Here is a 21,915-nt window from a genome sequence, read left to right on the forward strand (position 1 = left end):
CACGAATTTCAGTACAGCTCACTTTGATATGAGACATTTGACTGTTTAACATTCTTTTCTTTTTGGCCTAGATCACTTCTGTGTGTAACTTTTTCACATACATTCGATATATTCAGCAGGGACTCGTGAAACAGCAAGATGGTGAGTGTTCTTAATTCATCATAAAATATTTGCATGAAAGTTCACTAAAAAGTTTTTAACAGGGTAGTAATTCTCAAACTTTTTTATTGGTACATTTATATTGAATCCCTTTTATAGATCTAATAAAATATGTGAAGAATTTGGGAACAAATGCCTCTTTTAAAACATGTTGCATTTAATCCTTCTATTTGCATCATTTTACGTTAATTTTGAGTTTTAAGCAGGATCAGTTTTAACTTATAAGGAGTATATGGTAAAGCAGATGGTTAATGTGAGAGGAATATCTAGCCCGTTGAATTTACTCCCTAAGAAATAAAAATGACCACCAAGCTCTGGACATAGTCAGCTTTATTTTAATTAGTGGAACTCATAAGGTGCTAACAAATTTTTTTCTGTATTTTCTACTTTCATGTGTGAATTAATAAAGTAGTCACGAGGATAATTCTGAATGGAATAAAGATGACTGTTATTTATTTATTTATTTTTGTCTTTTTAGGGCGGCACCCAGGGCATATGGAATTTCCCAGGCTAGGGGTCTAATCAGAGCTACAGCTGCCGGCCTACGCCAGAGCCACAGCAACGCAGGATCTGAGCCGCATCTGCGACCTACACCACAGCTCACAGCAACACCGGATCCCTTACCCCACCTGGTGGGGCCAGGGATCGAGCCCTCATCCTCATGGATGCTAGTCAGGTTCATTAACCACTGAGCCATGACGGAAACGCCAAAATTACTCTATTTTAAATCAGAAACATGGAGATGATGTATCCAGGAGAGCCAAGCCAGTGCAAGTGCTGTGGTATTTTTAATGTAGTCTTTCATGATTACCTGTTTTTTTATAGCCGAATGTCTTAAATCCAGGCATAAAAACTGATGTCCTGACAGATCCAAAGCAGTGGGTGTTTTTGTTTTTTTTTTTTAAATACATGTGATTGTTTTAAAACAGAAATAACAAACTAGGGACAAGTCCATGCCAGTTTTATATTTGAAGTTGTGGGAAATTTTCCTGTTTATATTATTTTAGACACTGAAAATCTTCTTAAAAATTAGTGGAATTGTACTGTCTTTCAGTCTTATAAACAGTGAGTCTTAATTCTTTGGAAAAATTAGTTGTGTTGATAAAAATTCCATTTAGCATTTTCAAGCTCTGGTATGTTGAAAACAGTCACATTTATTTATAATCCTGTATAATTAGGTTCTAATGCTTAAAAGGGTGAAACCTGTATCTAATTAATGTTGAATTTCAGAGGACTGCATAGCAAAAAAGCAGCCTTTAAACTGTACAGTACTTTTCATGACTTTAATAAAATCTTTTTGAATAACTATTGGATAATATGATTTACTGGAGAACAAATGATTTGTGTTGTCAAGCATAGTTTTTTTTTTTCCTTGTTAAAAAAAGAAATTTTATAGGGAAGGATGAAAAGTACTTCGCTTTATGAAACTAGGAAGAAAGTGTCATGAGTGATGGTGGGGGTGATGGTGATAAAAGTGGTATCTCCTCTGGTTTCTCTTACTCTTTTACTTCACAGTATTTGGTACACATTGTATCCTGCCAAGGTTTGTGATAAATTATTATTAATTTTAAAATCTGTTTATAATCTGTGCCTTGTGCTAAAAAGGTTTCAGGGCATCTAAATCTAAAGCAGGGCTTCTTATCCTTGGTACTATTATTAACATTTTAAGGTGGCTAATTCTTTGTTGTGGGAGGCCTGTCTTGTGCGTTGTAGGAAGTTTAACAGTGTCACTAGATGCTCGTAATGAAAAATGTATCCAGACATTGCCACATGCACACCTGGAGACATAGTCTCCCTGGATGGGAACTACTGATCTAAATCAGTCTAATCTGACCATGTGTCAGAGGAAGACCTTTTGTTGTCTGCAACATAGATCCAATTTTTTCTCACTTATAGAGGAGACTTAGAAAAACAGAGATAATTGAATTTACAGCTTATCCTTTGCATTTATTTTAATTTCTCATTGAGCCACACACAAAATCTTTCCGTTTTTACTCACAAAGAATATTACTAAGTTCTCTGAACTGTCTCTTGTTTTCTTTTTTCCCTATTTACTCTGGTAGTTTTAATGAAGAGTGAAGTGGCCAAAATGTGATAAGCTAGACCAAGAAGATTCTTAAGTTCAACAATAACTCTTATGCAATTCAGCGATGAGTGTCGTTACTCAAGAAGGTAGAAGCATTGCCATTTACTCAGGACACTGAAATGTCTGCCTTCTTTTGGGCTAAAATGGTGGGCATTGATGTCTGTAACAAATCAATGTGGCAAAATTGGTAAATATTGCTCTTTTATTGATAAAACTGGGATGCTCACAAGTACATGGAAAAGTTAGTGTGAAAGGGTGATAGAATGTTTAACCGTTAGGTACATCATTAGGAATTGCCTAGTGAGGGCATCTTAAATCTTAATCTTAAAATTTCAGTGAAACAGATTAAAAATAATTTAAGATGGTATTTTATGATTTATGTGTTTCTCTTTTCTGTTTTCATAGTTGATCAGATGTTTTGGGAAGTTATGCAGTTGAGAAAAGAGATGTCATTGGCAAAGCTGGGATATTTCAAAGAGGAACTCTGAAGCTCTGCCTGGGACCATGCATGAACCTCCCTGAATACCTGGAAAATGGCTGAATATTTTTATGGTTACTTGATATTTATTTCCAAGGAGTGGGTCCAAGACTTTTTCCCTCTTTTGCAAATTATACTAAGAAGTACTGTGATTTCGTTTAAACTGACCTATGCTGTGTTTGCTTTTTCTTTAGTTGAACATTCTATAAAGAATGACAGGTGTACTAGTGATTGTAATTTATAGTTGCAAAAAAAGCTAAATAAATAAATGTTAGATTGAGTGTGTTTTTGCTTTCTCTACTAGTTCTGATGTGGCATGTAGGGTCAGCTGAATATATTGAATTGTAGTTGTCAAACTACACAGGACAAAGAAGAAGGCTAAGTGGACAGGATCAGCTTCAGTCTCTCCATTAGAATGGCTCTGTTTTTGTCTATTTTATATGTTAGGATTACAGAAGAAAAAAGACTTCCTCTGAAAAGAAAGTTACTATTTTAATCATTCTGCTCTCATTTAAAGAGTCTCTTTATGGAGTTCCCATCCTGGCGCAGTGGTTAACGAATCTGACTAGGAACCATGAGGTTGTGGGTTCGGTCCCTGCCCTTGCTCAGTAGGTTGAGGATCCGGCATTGCCATGAGCTGTGGTGTAGGTTGCAGACGCGGCTCGGATCCCGCGTTGCTGTGGCTCTGGCGTAGGCCAGTGGCTACAAGCTCCGATTGGACCCCTAGTCTGGGAACCTCCATGTGCCGTGGGAGCAGCCCAAGAAATAGCAAAAAGATAAAAAGACAAAAAAAAAAAAAAAAAAAAAAAAAAAAAGAATCTCTTTATTATGGTGATTAATTAAACACAATGGAAAAAGGACGTCACATTTTATCCCAGAAATGCATTCGTCAACATCTTTTTTTTTTTTACATTCTTCAACATCTTGATGTAATATATGGGTACTTTATATACTTTGAGCACTGTAACAGTCATTGAAAGAATGTAAAGATAAATTAGGTTGGTGTGTGCTCAGGGGAGTTTGAAGGGTTGAAAGAGTGATACATGTCATGGATATGCTGGTCATAGAACCAGTTGATCTGTAAGTTTCAAATTGTAAAACAGAAATCATGTGGAGAAGCTATTGATTAATGTTATTAAAAAAGTAAATAGTTTCATGGTAGAAATATAGTGTACAGAAAAGCAAAAAGAAGAAATGAGAAATGAGGAGTCTTTCTAGTTAGTAGAGAAAGCTACTCAGTATTTTTGAAGAATAGGCTTTTGGCTTTCATATATTTTCTACGTATATATGTATATTTCTGAAACAAAAAGGACTCTGTTTTTCTTTTTAGGGCTGCACCTGCAACACGTGGAAGTTCCTTGGCTAGGGGTCAAATTAGAGCTGTAGCTGCCAGCCTACACTACAGACACAAAAACGCCACCTCTGAGATGCATCTGTAACCTACGCACTGCAGCTTGTGGCAGTGCCAGATCCTAACTCACTGAGTGAGGCCAGGGATCAAACCTGTATCCTCATGGATGCTGGTTAAGTTCTTAATTCTCTGAGCCACAACAGGAACTTCAAGACTTTCTTTTTTTACTTAAATATTTTGCAAATATTAATCACTATAAGGTTTTGATTATAGGATGTTACTTTAACATAATTTAACTGTGGAGATTCTGAATTTTTTTTTCATGTCATAATGCTGTGATGAGGATTCTTGTGTATATTTCTTTGAACATTGTTGGGTTCTTTCCTTCATATAGATGCCTAGAAGTAAAATTGTTGGGTCAAGCACATATATATATTTTAAAGTATTTGATCTGCATTGCCAAATTGCCCCCTAGAAAAGTTGAATCTGTTTATATTCACAGCAGACGTGTATGAGACAACAGATTTACTGTCGATAACTACTTTCAGTCCTGTCTCAAAGTTTTGCTTAACCTTGTCACCGGGATGAATGGGAGCCTGCAGACAAAAGGATATTTGAGAATGATATGGTAGAAAAAACATCATTACCATGCCCAGCTCAAGAATATGAAATTGAACATAAAAAGAACTTCGAAACTAAGTTTTTATGTCTTGATAGTTATTCCAATGTGAGGGCATAATAAGCTTGCTCTCAGATGCAAAGCTCCCAAAGATTTTCCACATAAAGATGCAGATTAAAAACATTTTTGGAGAAAGTACTAAAAAAGAGAAACAAATCCAGGAGAGATCCTATAAGAAAGTTATCAGATACTTAGTGAAAGTTCGTTGATAATTTTAAAAGAATAAATTTAAAAAGTTTAAAGAAAATTTTAAAATTCAGAGTATATCCGTAATAGTCTGGAAGTAAAATTCTTTACAGTATCTGGAGTTCTCCTGTGGTGCAGCGGGTTAAGGATCTGGTGGTGGTACTGCAGAGGCTTGGGTCGCTGCTGTGGTGTGGATTCAACCCCTGGCCCAGGAACTTTGGCATGCCATGGGCACAGCCAAAAAAATAGAGAAAATAATTTACAATATCAACACAGTGGGAATGGGAAGAGAGCAGAGAGCATGGAGACTATATTAAAGTTCTTAACTTGTTAGATGGAAGATGGAGAGCTATCAATTAAAAGTGAAAGACAAGGGAGTTCCCGTTGTGGTGCAGCAGAAGTGAATCCAACTAATATCCATGAGAATTCGGTTTTGATCCCTGGCCTCTCTCAGTGAGTTAAGGATCCAGCATTGCTGTGGGCTGTGGTAGGTCACAGATGTGGCTTGGATCCTGCGTTGCTGTGGCTGTGGTGTAGGCTGGCAGCTATAGTTCCTATTCGCCCCCTAGGCTGGGAATTTTGACATGCTGAGGGTGCAGCCCTAAAAAGCAAACAAAGTGGAGGACAAAAAAAAAAAAAAAAAGAAGAAGAAGAAGAAAAGGCCAAGAAGAGAAACAAATTATATGATACGGAAATAAAAGGTAAAATGATGAGATAAACTTACCAGTAAAAAGATAGTCAAATTGGATTAAAATAATATGATGCTAAACAAAGCATAAGGAAATGGAAAGTTTGGAATAAAAGAATAGAAAAACATACCAGGGAAATACCAAAAGAAAGCTAGGGCGGTTATACAATTATCAGACAGACATTAGGGCAAAAAGCATTATTAGCATCCCATTAAGGATAGAAGTGGGTCCTATATAATCCTAAAAAATTCGTGCACCAAGAAGACTTAATGAGAAAATATAAATAGCAGAAACAAAGAACTGTTAAAATACCAAGAGCTAACTAATAATAAAAGGATGCAGAAAAAGTAGTACTTTATGGAAAAGTTTATAGTTTTAAATCCTTGTATTTTTTAAATAAGCTAAGTGTCTAAATGAAGAAGTTATAAAAGAACACGATGAAGGAAATAGCAGAAATGGAAAAGAATGCAATAGAGGATCATCAAAGCTATTGAATCTTTGAAAAGATGAACGGAATAGACAAATATTTCTGGCAAGATTACCCTGGAGAAAAAGAGAAAATGCACAAATAACACATACTGGGAATGAAAAGGCTATTTCACTGCAGATACTAACATGGATATTGGGAACAATATGTCAATGAGTTTCGAGTTTTTATGCAAAAGGGAAAATCCCTGGAAAATGTGCTGTATTTTAAGAGGAAATAAAAGCCTTCTTAGTACTGTTACTATTAAAGGAAATTAAGTAGTTAAATCTTCCCACAAAGAAAATTCTGGGCATAGATAGTTTTACAAACTTTCAAGAATGGGCATTCTAATCTTGCATAAGTTTTTATAGAGAATAGAATGTCTCCTACATTAAAAAAAAAAATGTAAACTTGATAGCAAAACCAGATAGGGCCCTACAGGAAAGGAAGAGTATAGGCCTATTTTGTTATGGATATGTATGCAAAGGTAAACAATGTAATATACTGAGCAAGTGGCATTTTTTTCCAGGAATGCTAAGACAGTATATTTGAAAACTCATAAATATTTGCTGCATTTACAGAATAAAAGTGAGGAACCATATAATCAACAGAAAAGCGTTTGATAAGAGTGCTGTGTAGCACAGGGAACTATATCCAATCACTTGTGGTGAAACATGATGGAAAATATTATGAGAAAAAGAGTGTATATATATGTATAATTGGGTCACTTTGCTGTACAGCAGAAATTGATAGAACATTGTAAACCGACTATAATAGAATATACTTTTTTAAATGCTTAGTAATACCTTTTGGTAATCTGTAGATGGAAGGGTACTTTTCATCTTGGTAAAAGATATCTTAAAAATCCTATGAAAAGCACCATCCTAAGAGGGGAAACACTAGAATCATTCTCTTTGAAATGAATAATAGAAACAAGATGACCACCGTCCTCACTTTTATTCAAAATTGTAACATAAATGTGAGCCAGTGCAGCACAGTATGAAAAATAAAGATACAATGATTAGAAAGGAGAAAATAAAACTATCATTATTTGTAGATGATGTGATTATCTATAGGAAATAAGTCTTCATCAAATTAGTAAGGTGGCTAAATAAAGGCTCAGTACATAATTGTGAATTAAATACACCAACTTCAAACAATTAGAAAATAGAATTTTTAAGGAGATTAAACAATTGTAAACATAATTCTAAAGTGCTTGGTAAATCGAACCAAAATTGCTACATATAGAAAGTTTAAAACCTTTGCTAAAGACATTAAAGGGGAGTAGATTGACCCTGTGTTCATGGGTAGTCAGACAATATAAAAATTGTTAATTCTCTCCAAATTGATGTTACAAGTTTAGTGCATCTCCAAACTAAATCCTAATATTTCTCCTTAAATTGACAAAATGATTGAAATTTATGTGACACAGTAAAGGAGGAAGACTGACCAAGGCACTTCTGAAGAAAAAGAGAGGAGGGGTAATTTATCCTATTAGGACTTTTTTTTTTTTTTTGGACCTTGTTTATTTATTTATTTATTTAATAATTTTTTTTATTTTCCCACTGTACAGCAAGGGGGTCAGGTTATCCTTACATGTATACATTACAATTACATTTTTCCCCCACCCTTTCTTCTGTTGCAACATGAGTATCTAGACAAAGTTCTCAATGCTATTCAGCAGGATCTCCTTGTAAATCTATTCTAAGTTATGTCTGATAAGCCCAAGCTCCCGATCCCTCCCACTCCCTTCCCCTCCCATCAGGCAGCCACAAGTCTCTTCTCCAAGTCCATGATTTTCTTTTCTGAGGAGATGTTCATTTGTGCTGGATATTAGATTCCAGTTATAAGTGATATCATATGGTATTTGTCTTTGTCTTTCTGGCTCATTTCACTCAGGATGAGATTCTCTAGTTCCATCCATGTTGCTGCAAATGGCATTATGTCGTTCTTTTTTATGGCTGAGTAGTATTCCATTGTGTATATATACCACATCTTCCGAATCCAATCATCTGTCGATGGACATTTGGGTTGTTTCCATGTCCTGGCTATTGTGAATAGTGCTGCAATGAACATGCAGATGCACGTGTCTCTTTTATGTAGAGTTTTGCCTATTAGGACTTTTTAAGATGCTGAAGCAGAGCATGACATTAGTGCAGAAATAGGCAAAATGGAGGGGAGTAGAGAGCCGTAAAGCAGACCCATGCATAGGTGTAGATTTCACGTTGACAGGGAAGGCGTGGTGGATCAGTGATAGAAAGGACCATTAATAAAACCAACAGAAAATGAAGAAAATATAAAACTGGTTATCTTCCTCACACCATACACAAAACTCTGTCTTTAAGTGTCCTGAAGCTTTAGAACCTGTGGTGTAGAAAATATAAAATTATATGTGAAATATACTTTGAAAATATAGGTATATATCTTCCTGATCCTGCTTTAAGAGAACTTAATCTGGAAGCAAGACACCATAAAAGATAAATAACCTTAGAAGAAAATGGTTGTGCTTTGTTATCAATGATTAATTTTGACATATTAAAGCCATACTACAAACTATAAGAAGAAATTTGCAAAACTCATAACCAATAATAGATTGGTGTTAAGAATATATGCAGAAATTTACAACAGGGAAAAAAACTAACAAAAATGTGCAGAAGGCTGAAATCAGTCCTCCACAGAACTGGAAGTGCGTATGGTCCAATAAACATTAAGAGGTTTTCATTTCTGTTGATTAGAGAAACTAAATCAAAATTTCAGTGACATATTTAGTCGAACTGGCAAAAATTAAAAAGCCCAACAGTCAAGTGTTAAAGAGAATTTCAGTCAACGGGAGTTCTCATGTGTTACTGATGGAAATGGCAACATGTATCTGCCGAAAAACCATTTATTTGAAAAGCTGAACATTTGTTACCCAGAGCCCAGCAATTCCACTTTTTGGCATATATTTAAGAGAACTCCTTGCACAAAGTTCCCCAGAATACATTTGTAGAAAAGAAAAAACCTAAACGTCCATCTACAGAAGGATGCTTACATGGAACATAGCAGTGTAAGTTGCAAAAGTAAGACGCTTAGAAAACTACATATGGTGTAATGATTTTCTCATAAAGTTCAAAACTAAAACAATTGTTTAAGCATACATGTTTAGGAGACAAAACCATTAATAAACTCACAAGGTAGTGATAAACACAAAGCTCAGGATAGGGTTACCTCTGGGTGAGGGGAAGGTGAGAGAAATGGGAGCAGCAAATATGTGAGTACATCATTGTTCCACTGCCTGGATGGTTGGATGATGGGTTCATTTGTCTTTAAATACATGAAGAAAATGGACCAGTAGACTCCTGCACAGACCCTTGGTTGCGTGTTGTGAACGAGGGATTGTGATTAGACCGGTTACATAAACCTGCATTACAAAACCAAAAAGAGTAGGGCCTGTTGAGTTGGAATTGAAAGAGGGGAAATGAGAGAAATCAGTTCCAAATCCTAGGCTTTTGGCTTTAGCTATTGTTGCAATTTACTGAGGCAGGGAAATCTGGGAAGGGACAAATTACATTGGTGGAACAGAGACAAGAATTTAGTGTTTGACCCAGAGTTTGAAATGCCCAGTAAGCATCAAAGTGGAAAAGATAAATAGATACCTTACATACATATCTACGTTCAAGGTAGATATCTACGTTCAAGTTCAGGCCAGGAGATAAGAGCTTTAGGGATACTCGAGTCATCGAACTATGGCACTGAGCCCTGAGTTACTGTGACAGGGAGAAGGAAGACCCTGTGAAGAGGGCTGGTATGGATGAGCTTGTTGAAATGACAAGGCATAGGAGAAGGAAGAGTTAGGGTACTGATTAATAACTGATGTTCATGAGAGTATTTTGAGACAAAATTTAATTGCCCAGATTACCAATTCTGATAAAAGAGGGAAAGACTTTGATACATTTCTGTAAATAGGTTTAGAGCTGTGTAGAGAACCTGGCTCAGTGGAGAGAACTCTGGGTTGAGAGTTGGTCAGGAGACCTACATTCTGGTCCAGGCTTGGGTGCCCCAAAACTAGGAGGTTAGGCAGGTGGCCACTCCTCTCTGGCCTCCTGCACAAAGCCTATTCAGGCCTTCCCCATGGTCTTTTCCAGCTCTGATAACCCACTGCCTTTGACTAGACATCTATACTAGAAGAACAAAGATTTGTTCAGTCCTTAAAAAACTTGCAACCACCTACCACCCACTTCAACCATTACCATGTGAATCCTATATGTTTTTGCTTTGTGCACCCAGAATCTAAAACAGGTCTGCTTCTATTTAGAAGCTTTTGTTTTCAAAGCTTTTCTTCATTGTGTAGATTTTCCCCATGTAGATTTTTTTCTATAAGCAAAATGTTTAAAGCAAAGAGAGTCCAAAGCAGTATGAATTTGTATTTAATATGCTAGAAAATAGTTTTTCACTTTCCTCATGGGATGCAGTACAATCTTAATAGCTAAGTTTCTTATATTTGATATGTGGACAAATAAAGGTCCAGTGGTAGCTATGATTTGTGTGTAGAACTTCCAGCAAAAGAGAATTCCTCCACACTAAATCCTTTCATTCATTCATCCATACATATTTGAGAGTCTTGTGTGTGTCAGGAGCTGTTGTAGGTGTTGGAGGTATAGCAGTGAGCAAGGTGAGGCGAGGTCCCATTCTCAAGGAGTCCTCTGTGCAGTGAGAAATGGACAAAAGATGGGACACGCCCTCTGTGTAATTAAAATGGGGTAATGGCTGGAGGTAATGAGTGAACACTTCAGACTGGATGGTGAGGAAAGGCCACATTTAGGATGTGACATTTAAGTGGGGATCTGAGGCGACCCAGTCTTGTGAAGGGAGGAGAGCAGGGGAGATCGTTTTGAAGCTCGTGTAAGCCTCTTGAGGAAGAAATGAAGAAACTGCAGGGAGACCTGGTGTGCAGCTGGGGGTCGAAGAGTAGTAAGAGAAAATTGGAGAGTAGCCAGGGTTTTTGTCTTTGTAGATTTATAAGTCAAGTTTGGAAATTTGGAATTTTCTGTGACAACTCTGGTCAAGCTCTAGCTGGCTTTCAGCTCAGCTTTTAAATACTGGCATCCCCAGATTTTTGCCCCGGGCCTCTTTCTTTTTAAATATTCTTTAGATCATCTCATTTAGGCACATGGCTTTAAAAATTTTATAGCACCCTTGTTCCTAACTCCGCCTCTCCAACCCTGACAATACCACTTCCCTAACTCTAGACTCTTATGTCCATTTGCCTACTCAGCCCTTCCACTTGGATTTCAAATGGGCATCTCAAATCGTACATGGCTGAACACTTGTGCAGTTGCTTAAGCAACAATCTAGGGTTTATCCTTTTTTTTAACATGTTATTGAAGTATAGTTGATTTACAATGCAGTGATAATTTCTGCTGTACAACAAAGTGATTCAGTTATACATGTACACATATCCATTTCTTTTCAGATTCTTTTCCCATATAGATTATTACTGAATATTGGGTAGAATTTTCTGTACTATACAACAGGTCCCCATTGGCCAACCATTCCATATACCACAGTGTGCATGTGCCAACCCCAAACCCCCAATCCATCTATCCCACCTACACCTATCCCCTTTGGTAACCATACATTGGTTTTCAAAGTCTGTGAGTCTATTTCTGTTCTGCATTTGTATCCTTTTTTTCAGATTCCATGTATAAGTGATATCATATGATGTTTGTCTTTCACTGTGACTAATTTCACTTAATATGATAACCTCTTAGTCCATTGATATTGCTATAAATGGCATTATTTCATTCTTTCCATGGCTGAGTAGTATTCCATTGTATATATGTATCACATCTTCTTCATCCATTCCTCTATTGATGAACATTTAGGTTGCTTCCATGTCTTGCCTATTGTAAATAGTGCTGCAATGACCATTGGGGGTGCATGTATTTTTTTGAATTATGATTTTCTCCAGATAGATGCCCAGGAGTGGAATTGCTGGATCATATGGTAGTTCTATTTTTAGGGTTTTTTTTTTTCTTTCTTTTTACAGCCGCATCCACAGCATATGGAAGTTCCCAGTCTAGATATCGAATTGGAGCTACAGCTGCTGGCCTATACCACAGCCACAGCAACACTGGATCCAAGCCGTGTCTGTGATCTACCCCACATCTCATGGCAATGCCAGATCCCTGGTCCACTGAGCAAGGCCAGGGATCAAACCTGCATGGATCCCAGTCAGATTTATTTCTGCTCTGTCACAGCGGGAATCCTATTTTTAGGTTTTTGAGGAGCCTCCATAGTGGTTGTAGGATTTATTCTTGATTTCTCCATTTCTGTCACCACCACCCTTATCCAATCCATCAAAACCTATCAAGTCTCCAAAACATCTTGGATTCATTTACTCCTCTCCAAGTCCACTACTTCTACTCAGTTGAAGCCATCGTCATCTTTCATCTGGATTCCTGCAACAATCTGTTGCTTGGTGTTCTTGCTTCCACACCTGCCCTTCCACAGTCACTGGCAGCAGCCAACAACATCCTTTTAAAACAAAAATCAGCATGTCACTTCCCTGGTTAACATCCTCTCATGGCTTCTTAGAAAAATAAATCTAAACTCAACTGGAAATCATCAAGTTTGCATAGTGGTTATTGTTAACAGAGAAATAACAATAAAAATCGGCTTGGAAAACAATTTGTGAATCTCTTTGAAACAAACAAAAAAAGCAGAGGAACAAGCTTGCCGAAGTATAGAGAAGAATAGAAACACTTGCCAAAGGCCACTGTCAAGGAAGTACAAGTCCACAAACAGTGAATTCAAGAGGAAGGACTGTGGTTTTAATAGGAGAATTCTGGAGTTACAGGTCTCAGGGACAGTCTTCAGAGAGACAAGGTTCCCTTCGTTATGTTCCCAGGTTTAACCACAGCAGCTCAGCTTTGATCTATTTATCTCCTGGTGTGCTTAGGAAACGTCAATACCAAAACAAATCCAAATGACAGCTACATTAGGCTGCTATCCAAGAGAATAAATCTTGACTGAATTTGTACAAAATGGGATGCCCCATAGAATGGGAAAATGTTAGAGATGTAAGACCATAATCAAGGAAATACGATAATATTTGTTATTCACCATGAGGGAGAAACTTCCAAAGAAATCCCAGTGGCCACCAGTGGCCACCAGCTGGACTCATTAATTAATACCGCTATATCATCAAGCCCTTCCAACATCTTTCTTCTGAATTCTCTCTGCTTTCCTCAAACCCTGTTGGTTGTTATAATGTAGCCTCCAACCCAGATGTTGCAACCCAAAGGCTGAATTGTGCTTTCACAGGTGTGCTATTTGTCCTTGACTATGTTTTAGTTTATTGGGTTTTTGGTTTTGTTTTTAAACATATTGGTTGCAACACTTAAAAATGAGATTTAAAATTAAAATCTGCACTTCTGGCTTCTCTTTGAAAGTTGACCCTTTCAACAACATCAGGCCCACCTTGTGGAATGGCAGCACACAGAGGAAGCTGAGTGACTCCTGCACTATGGTTTGCTCCAAGCCCCACCACTTCTGATTGTTTTCCTGACATCATGGGCTAAGGGTGAGCTATCAGTTATCAATATGCTTGCATGGTTGGTTTTTTGCTTATTTTGACCCATTTTACTCACTTATCTGCCTGGTCCTATAATTATTTGAGCTTAGGACTCCAATTCTAACCTTTGTCTCTCAGCTTATTAAATGCAATCTAATTCCTTTCTTTCTTATCACTCATTACTCCACTGCTGACGGTGTGAAGTCTCTGGGTGAACTGTTGGATAGGATCCAGAATCATCATTTGGCAGTGGACCTAGTGTGGTGACTTAATTCCCAACAGCCTCCAGAAATCTTGGCTGAGAGCTTCCTTTGGAGTCTAGATGTAGCCATAGGCTATATGTTTTGGACATCTTAATTCATGCTGCACCTAAAGGCATAGAAATCCTTTTTAAAAATCATGTTTGATTTCTCCCTTGCTCTGTATATCCAATCAGTAGCCAACTCTTCTTTTTTATTATTATTACTCAATGAATCTATTACATTTATAGTTTTGCAATGATGAACACAATCCAATTTTGTAGGATTTCCAACCCACAACCCCAGCGCATACCTCCACCCCCCAACCTGTCTCCTTCGGAAACCATAAGTTTTCCGAAGTCTGTGAGTCACTGTCTGTTCTATAAAGTTCATTGTGTCCTTTTTTCAGATTCCACATGTCAGTGAAAGCATTTGATGTTGGTGTCTCATTGTCTGACTGACCTCACTTAGCGTGATAATTTCTACATCCATCCATGTTGCTAAAAATGCCAGTATTTCGTTCCTTTTAATGGCTGAGTCATATTCCATTGTGTATATGTATCACCTCTTCTTGATCCACTCCTCTGAGGATGGACATTTAGGTTGTTTCCATGTCTTGGCTATTGCAAATAGTGCTGCAATGAACATTGGAGAACCTGTGTCTTTTTGAGTCATGGTTTTTCTCTGGATAGATGCCCAGGAGTGGGATTGCTGGATCAAATGGTAGTTCTATGTTTCATTTTCTGAGGCATCTCCATCCTGTTTTCCACAGTGGTTGCACCAATTTACAATCCCACCAACAGTGTACTAGGGTTCCTTTTGCTCCACACCCTCTCCAGCACTTATTGTTTGTAGACTTTTTGATGATGGCCACTCTGGGTGGTGAAAGGTGGTGCCTCATAGTGGTTTTGATTTGCATTTCTCTAATAATGAGTGATGTTGAACATCTTTTCATGTGTTTTTTAGTAGCCAACTCTTCTTGGCTCTATAGCATCTTCAGGCTTTGTTACTGCCTGTGTGCTGCAGTAGCTTCACAGCTGATGTAACTTTCGTTACTGCCCAACAAGCAAACTATTACACAGCTGTTTCTGAGTTAGGTTTGGTTATATCATGCACTAAAACTACCCAAATAGAAATCTTAATAGACATACTTAGAATGAATGTGCCTTTAATCAAATTCAGATTTAACCTAACATTCAAAAAGCCACCAAAATCTTTCTTCGGCCTATTTCCCGTCTTATCTTTTCCCCCCTCACTCTACTGTGCATACACCCGTCTCTGCACCTGTGCCCTCTCCCCTCCAAGCCATTGTTTATGTTTTTAAAGACATGTCCATTGTTTAAGTCTTTTCAAATCTCTGTTCTTTGTGACATCTTCCCAAATCCTCTCAGATGAAAGTAATCTTTCCTTCCTCTGTTCTCTCTGGATGTCTTCCCCCGCTCTTACCAGAGTCTGCCCTGAGTTATAGTTACTTGTGTTTTCCTCATGTCCTACATTTGAGCGTATAGAGGAAGGGACCATAATTGACACCTCTTTTTATTTCCTGCACCCAGCAGAGAGTTTAGCATAAATTAAATTGAAATAAATAGAAAGTTCTTTTCTTAAAGCAACTTGATGATTTGTCCTTAAAGATCTGGGGTGTAGAGTGACCTTCAAAATATGAATCTAAGCCTCTTTTTGTCCCAGGACAAAACTAATGTTTATATTGGAACAGTTTATATGTGTGAAGTTTTAAAATACTTATTAGGAAACATACCACATGACCTATACTACTCTAACAGGAATGAAACAATCAGGGAAATTCAGAATGTAGACTTTACTTATTCTATAAGACAATGGTCCAGGACTGTTAAACAAGCATCGCATTGTTGTAAAAAAAACTAACCAAATGACAAGAAAAGTGTTGTATCTTTTCAGAAAGACGTAACCAAAGGCGATGCATGAACATTCATTGGATCCTTGATAAGAGGGGGAAAAAAATCATAAAAGATTTTTTTTACAGTGGTGGAAATTATGTTTAAGTTATTAGTATTAATTACATTTCTTGGATATAATAATCATACTGTGATTTATGTGGGAAAATGTCCTTATTGGGATTCTTACACAGTGTTATTTCTGAATGAAATGTCAAGATGTCAGCAACTTATTTTCAAATGACTTAGCCAAAAAAGTATTTTATATCAGGAAACAAAAATCAAAAGTGGGAAAATATTAGCAATTAGTAAGTCCAGATGAAGACTATGTGGGTGTTTCATGGTAGTATTCTTTCTGTAGGTTTAGTTTTTCTGTAGGTTAAAAACGTTTTCAAAATAAAAAGTTAGAGAAAAGGGGAAAAGCAAGGAGCCAATAGGACTGGTTTAATTTCCTAACTGTATTCTTTGTAGGCTATTATTAAATAAGTTAGTGGCTAAGCAGCAAAAAGAGGGCATTTATTTGATTATGACTTTAGGAGTGATACCAGCTAGGAATGAACTGTATAATTGGTTGTAGGAATTACTAAATCAAGAGTTCACTTGTGGTGCAATGGGTTAGGGATCCTGCATTGTCACTGCTATGGCACGGGTTCCATCCCTGGCCCAAGAACTTTCACATGTCACAGGCATGGCCAAAACAAAAAGAATTAATAAATCAGAAATTCTGTTTTCTTGCTTGTTAGAGAGACTTCTCATACTTTATGGTTTATACACTGTTTTGTTTTGTTTTTCAGCTGCACCCATGGCATATGGGAGTTCCCAGGCCAGGGGGCGAAACTGAGCCACAGCTGCAACCTATGCCACAGCTGCAGCAATGCCAGATCCTTAACCTGCTGCGCTGTAGCAGGAACTCCTTTGGTTTATACTTGCAAAGAAAATAAACTCTGGAGTAAGTGGACTAAGTGTGTATCAAGGAATGTAAGTTTTTTAGTCTAGATTTAGAACTATTTAAGTCCCAACTTTTCATTATGACAAGCCTGTTAAAATTATCTGCTGTTCTAGGCATCTATGAAAGTGATTATATTGATGTGCCCTTTTTCTCTAGGTGAAAAAAAAAAACACCTGTATCTTTGGTTGGTTGTAGCTAAAGCGATCTGGTTGATAGAGGCAGAGATATAAATATATTGGTGTAGAAGGACAACTAGGAGATAAGACCATGTATTTATTGCCCATTTATGTAATTACATGTGTCACTAAGGACAAAGGTCCTTAAACAAAGACGAAAAGCAGAGTAGAAACAGTTCCCTATAGTAAGATAGATGGATTGGCCACCACTTCCCTCTTCGTGAATTCTCCTTCTGCACAGTTTTACAATCACGTTTGAACACTTAACCATCTTTCTGGGCACAATTCAATGGCTGAAGCTATGCTTCACTCCAATGGAAAGAAAAAGAAGATATTTCAAGAGTATTCATAGGCTTCGAGTTGAGAGGACAGCACCCACTTCCTGAGGACTGACAAGCCTTGTTCTGAGGAAGCGCCACTGAGACCCCAGCACCATGGAGGTAGTAGGTGAAAACGAGGCCCTGCAACAGTTCTTCGAAGGTAAGACGTTTCCAAAATCTGAGAAATGGCATTGCTTATGATCACTGTCTCAACGTTTTTGAAATTCACTTAAACTTGGCCTTGAAAGCAATGCTGTTATACTAACTGCCTTGAAAGTCAGAAGTCCAGGTTTATTTGCTGTGTTTGTAGCAAACATCAACAGTATAACCAGTGATTTTTAAAAACTCAAGATTTCCATCTTACAGCTTGGTTGTTAAAAGACTCAAAGGATCAGCATATCTCTGTTACTAGTTTTTATCCCTGTCCTATGCTAGATTCTTTTTTCTAATCCCCTGTATTTCATAAAATTAGATTTTTCTTCACTCTTAAATTGTTGACTATAGCACAACAAAAATGTAAGAGCTCACTTAAGACAGTTTCTCTCTTAATATAATTAAATACAAACCAGCTTGACAAGAAAGGAACCCTTCTTCCCTCACTCCCATCTATATTTTTCTCAATACTTTAATAATGTGTAACTATTGAATAATGGTTTATTTTTGAGGTTAAATATCTTTTCCTCCAAGCAGAAGCTTGCTATAGCACGTGATTACACAGATGGTTCTTTTTTCTGAAGCCTAAAATGGCAGATCTGCTTCTCATTTTCAGTGGGCCAATATTTTTAAGGAGAGTGTGTTGAAAATGTCAGCAAGGGCTTGCCTTCTTGTGATGCCTTTTAGGAGCCACTGGGAGACTCCACGTCAGTGCAGCTGCAGGTCTTTATCCGTTAGCCATGCTTAGACTTCCACAGGAAGGGAAATGTGGTGAACTTTTGCACATTTCAAGGTATTTCCCAGGAGAGACTATGAGAAGCATTGAGGGCAGACCTGCTCACTCTTAGGCTACAGAGGGCTATTAGAAGCATACTGAGAAAGTGCTTTTGGCCTTTCTTGTGATTAGTAAAGTGACAAATACTACATACTTAAAAGTTGAATGGAATTGACCCAACACTGAACAGTGCCAAACACTAAAGAATGTATATACCAAAGAAACAGTGAGATTTCAGGTCACTGCCAGAAAGAACTGGCACAAAACAATTAAGTTCTGTGGCTTGGATTTTGCCAGATAGGGCAAGACGGACTATTACACCAGAGAATTAATTTGATATTTCAGCCCCACGATCCATCCCATTGTGTTCTGTTTCTGATAGTGCCCAAGTCAGTGTGTCCCCTTGGATCACACAGTAGGCACACTGGATGTCGCTTGATGGTGGTGGCCTGATTTTACACCCTATGTAAACTGTCATTGGACTAGTAGGTAGCAAGCTCCAAGCTCCAGTTACAGCTGCTTTATTTTAGAGAAACCACCAACTCCTTTTATAAATGCATACAGTGCACCTGGTTTTTTTCCAAAGCTGGAGAAGCCTTGAAAAGTTCACCTGGTCTACCTTCTGTTTTGGGGAAGTGCTATCATCCCTGTAGGGTCACTATGCTGTCCTTGCTTATGCTATTTTCAGAAGTCTTTGGGGGGAGAGTTTCCATAAGTCTTCTCTATAGCTTGTTACAAAACATGATGACGATGACGATGATGATGATGACGATGACGATGACGATGACGATGATGATGATGATGATGACGATGATGATGATGATAATGACGATGATGATGACGATGATGATGATGATGATGATAATGACGATGATGATGATGATGATGATGATGATACTATCTTTCTTGGCCCAAACTAAATCGTGTGGCTCCTTTTAAAGCCTTTTTAACTAGAGGGGACTAATTTCTCCATGGAAAGAGAATAAAGTGGGCAGTGCTTTTCTTGCACTATCTTTGAATGAATGGATGGGAAAAGTGGTTAACTCTGGAAATAAATCACTAACTTAAGTGATCGCCCCTCCTCCTGAAAATCACACAGCTGGTTGTCAATTTTTTATTACCTATTCAGCAAATATCGATCGCTGACTGTGTGCCAAGTCCAACAACCACCTCTTTTAAAAGCCTGTAGGGTTTTGAAGTGTTTCCCTTAGATTATGATTTCCTTTCTCAAATATTCATTAGAGTGAGGACAGCAAAACTAGATACGATCGTCTCATGAGGAGGGCCAGTTGTTGTATGCTGTGCACCTTTGATGTGTCAGCTTCTAATTAATACAATCTCATTAAAAAAATCAAGGTCTGAAAAGCAAGAAAAGTTTTTGTAATTTGTTACCCACCTGAAAGTGATTTTTCCTTTGTTTCCTCAGACCCTGCATTCTAAGACACTGAATCCTATATATTTTGTATTAAGAAGTATCTGGATTGATAGTATCATCATGATTTTCATGGCCTTGAATGTCAAAGCTAAATCTGATCATGCTAAAGTTTCATGGTGTATCTCAGGAGGATGAAAAGAACAAAGGATGGTTCCAGGTAGCTGGCAATCCTCATTCTGTTCAAATCCCCTGCCTGCCACTGACGCAATAGGTAGACCATTAGCTAAAGGAGAAGAGGTGGATAATGTTCCCTAGGGATCCTGACATCCAGTGGAAACTCAGACATCATGTGAAGTGTTTGGTTTTTTTTGGCAAAGTTGATACACCTGCAAGGGAAGGGTGATCAGAGGAGAGGTATTTATTTTATTTATAATAACTAGAAATTGGTTACAACTTAAATTTCTAATAGAGGTGGATTAAATAGATTATGGTTCTTCCATATGATGGAATATTTTGCAGCTATTAAAAATGATATGCAGGGAGTTCCCGTCGTGGCACAGCGGAAGCGAATCCGACTAGGAACCATAAGGATGTGGGTTCCATCCCTGGCCTCGCTCAGTGGGTTAAGGATCCGGCATTGCTGTGGCTGTGGCATTAGCTGGCAGCTAGAGCTCTGATTCTACCCTTAGCCCAGGAACCTCCATTTGCTGAGGGTGCGGCCCTAAAAAGACAAAAAAAAAAAAAACAAAAAAAATGATGAGGAGGAGTTCCCATGTGACTCAGCTGGTTAAGGATCCAGAATTTTTACTGCCATGGCTCCGGTCGCTGCTGTGGTGCAGCTTCAGTCCCTGGCCTGGGAACTTCTACATGCTGCAGGCACAGCCAAAAAAAAAAAAAAAAAATGACAATGAGGAGGAAAAATGTTCATTATATAAAGAGGGAAAGTGGTTTATAGATTGGTATGTATGATATAATTGAATATATGTTTTTTTAGAACAAAATTTATTAAAACTGATCTGAAAACAGTTACTGTATGTACATACATGCAACATATACATAGAAACAACTGGATGAATACACTGTAAGTACTAAGTAGTTATCTCTTAATAGTATGAATATGAGCACTTTTTGTTTTCTTCTTTATACTTCATTATGTAAGTGCTTCAAAACTGGAATGTGTTATATCATAATCAGGTTATCTTAAATGAGGGAGACTGAGTTTAATTCAGAAAAACTCTTCTGTTTAAGAGTTGCTTTTCTGAGTTCCCATTGGGGCGCAGTGGTTAATAAATCTGACTAGGAAGCATGAGGTTGCAGTTTCGATCTCTGGCCTTGCTCAGTGGGTTAAGGATCTGGTGTTGCTGTGAGCTGTGGTGTAGGTCACAGACATAGCTCGGATCCCCCATTGCTGTGGCTCTGGCATAGGCCGATGGCTAGAGCTCCAATTAGACTCCTAGCCTGGGAACCTCCATATGCCGCGGGAGCGACCCTAGAAAAGGCAAAAAGCCAAAACAAACAAACGAACAAAAAAAGAGTTGCTTTACTGTGTAAAGAACAATTGTAAAAGACATTGACATGAAAAAAAAAAAAAAAGATTACTCTGTGTCTTCCATAGAAAACCATGTCTGGATCATATCCTCTGGGGTATCAGATTCTATGGGGTTTTCACCTTTCATTGTCATAGAACTATTTTTTTTTTCTGACTGAAATTAATGTAATTTTAACAAATTTTTAAATTTTGAGACAATTATAGATTCATATGTATTATATCAAATAATACAGAGAGATCCCTCATATACTTTGGCCAGGTTCTTCCAACTGTAACCTCTCGCAAAAGTATAGTATAATACCACAACTAGAATATGACAATATACTGTCAAGATAAAAAACATTTCCATCACTACAAAGATCCCTCTTGTTGGCCTTTTATAACCACACCCATTTCCTTCCCTCACCACCCCACTTCCTTAACCTGTGGCAACCACCAATCTGTTCTGCATTTCTATAATTCTGTTATTTCCAGAATGTTATATAAGTGAAATTACACAGTATTTAACATTTTGGGTTTACTTTTTCACTGAGCGTAATTCTCCTGACATTTATCCAAGTTCTTTCTTTTTTATTGCCGGGTAGTATTCCATGATGTGGACATACTGTTTAATGATTTATCTATTAGATACTCAAGTTGTTTCCAGTCCGGAGTTATCACAGCTATGAATAAAGCCACTGTGAACATTCTTGTACAAGTTTTGGTGTGAACATAAGCCTCTGTTTCTCTGGGATAAATACCCAGAAATGTATTTGCTATATCATTTGTTACATGATAATTGCATGTTTAGTTTTTTAAGAAATGGCCAAATTGTCTT

The 21,915-nt window shown here is 37.6% G+C and overlaps 2 protein-coding genes across 10 annotated transcripts in view; both read left to right on the plus strand.

Annotated features, from left to right (window-relative positions):
* RAB3IP (RAB3A interacting protein) overlaps nt 1-3,003 on the plus strand; it is a 51,102-nt gene extending 48,099 nt beyond the window's left edge. For all 9 annotated transcript variants that reach the window (XM_021091979.1, XM_021091980.1, XM_021091982.1 and 6 more), the window contains 2 exons: nt 72-141; nt 2,651-3,003. In XM_021091979.1, the coding sequence (XP_020947638.1) occupies nt 72-141; nt 2,651-2,733 (153 nt within the window). In that variant the 3' untranslated portion in view covers nt 2,734-3,003. The remainder of the gene's footprint in view (nt 1-71; nt 142-2,650) is intronic.
* The window catches only part of MYRFL (myelin regulatory factor-like), a 150,646-nt gene continuing 145,711 nt past the window's right edge, over nt 16,981-21,915 (plus strand). Inside the window, exon 1 of the mRNA XM_021091985.1 lies at nt 16,981-17,406. Within this exon, the coding sequence (XP_020947644.1) occupies nt 17,361-17,406 (46 nt within the window). The 5' untranslated portion in view covers nt 16,981-17,360. The remainder of the gene's footprint in view (nt 17,407-21,915) is intronic.

The sequence above is a fragment of the Sus scrofa genome, chromosome 5 (assembly GCF_000003025.6).
Source record: "Sus scrofa isolate TJ Tabasco breed Duroc chromosome 5, Sscrofa11.1, whole genome shotgun sequence".
In the NCBI taxonomy this organism is placed as follows: Eukaryota; Metazoa; Chordata; class Mammalia; order Artiodactyla; family Suidae; genus Sus; species Sus scrofa.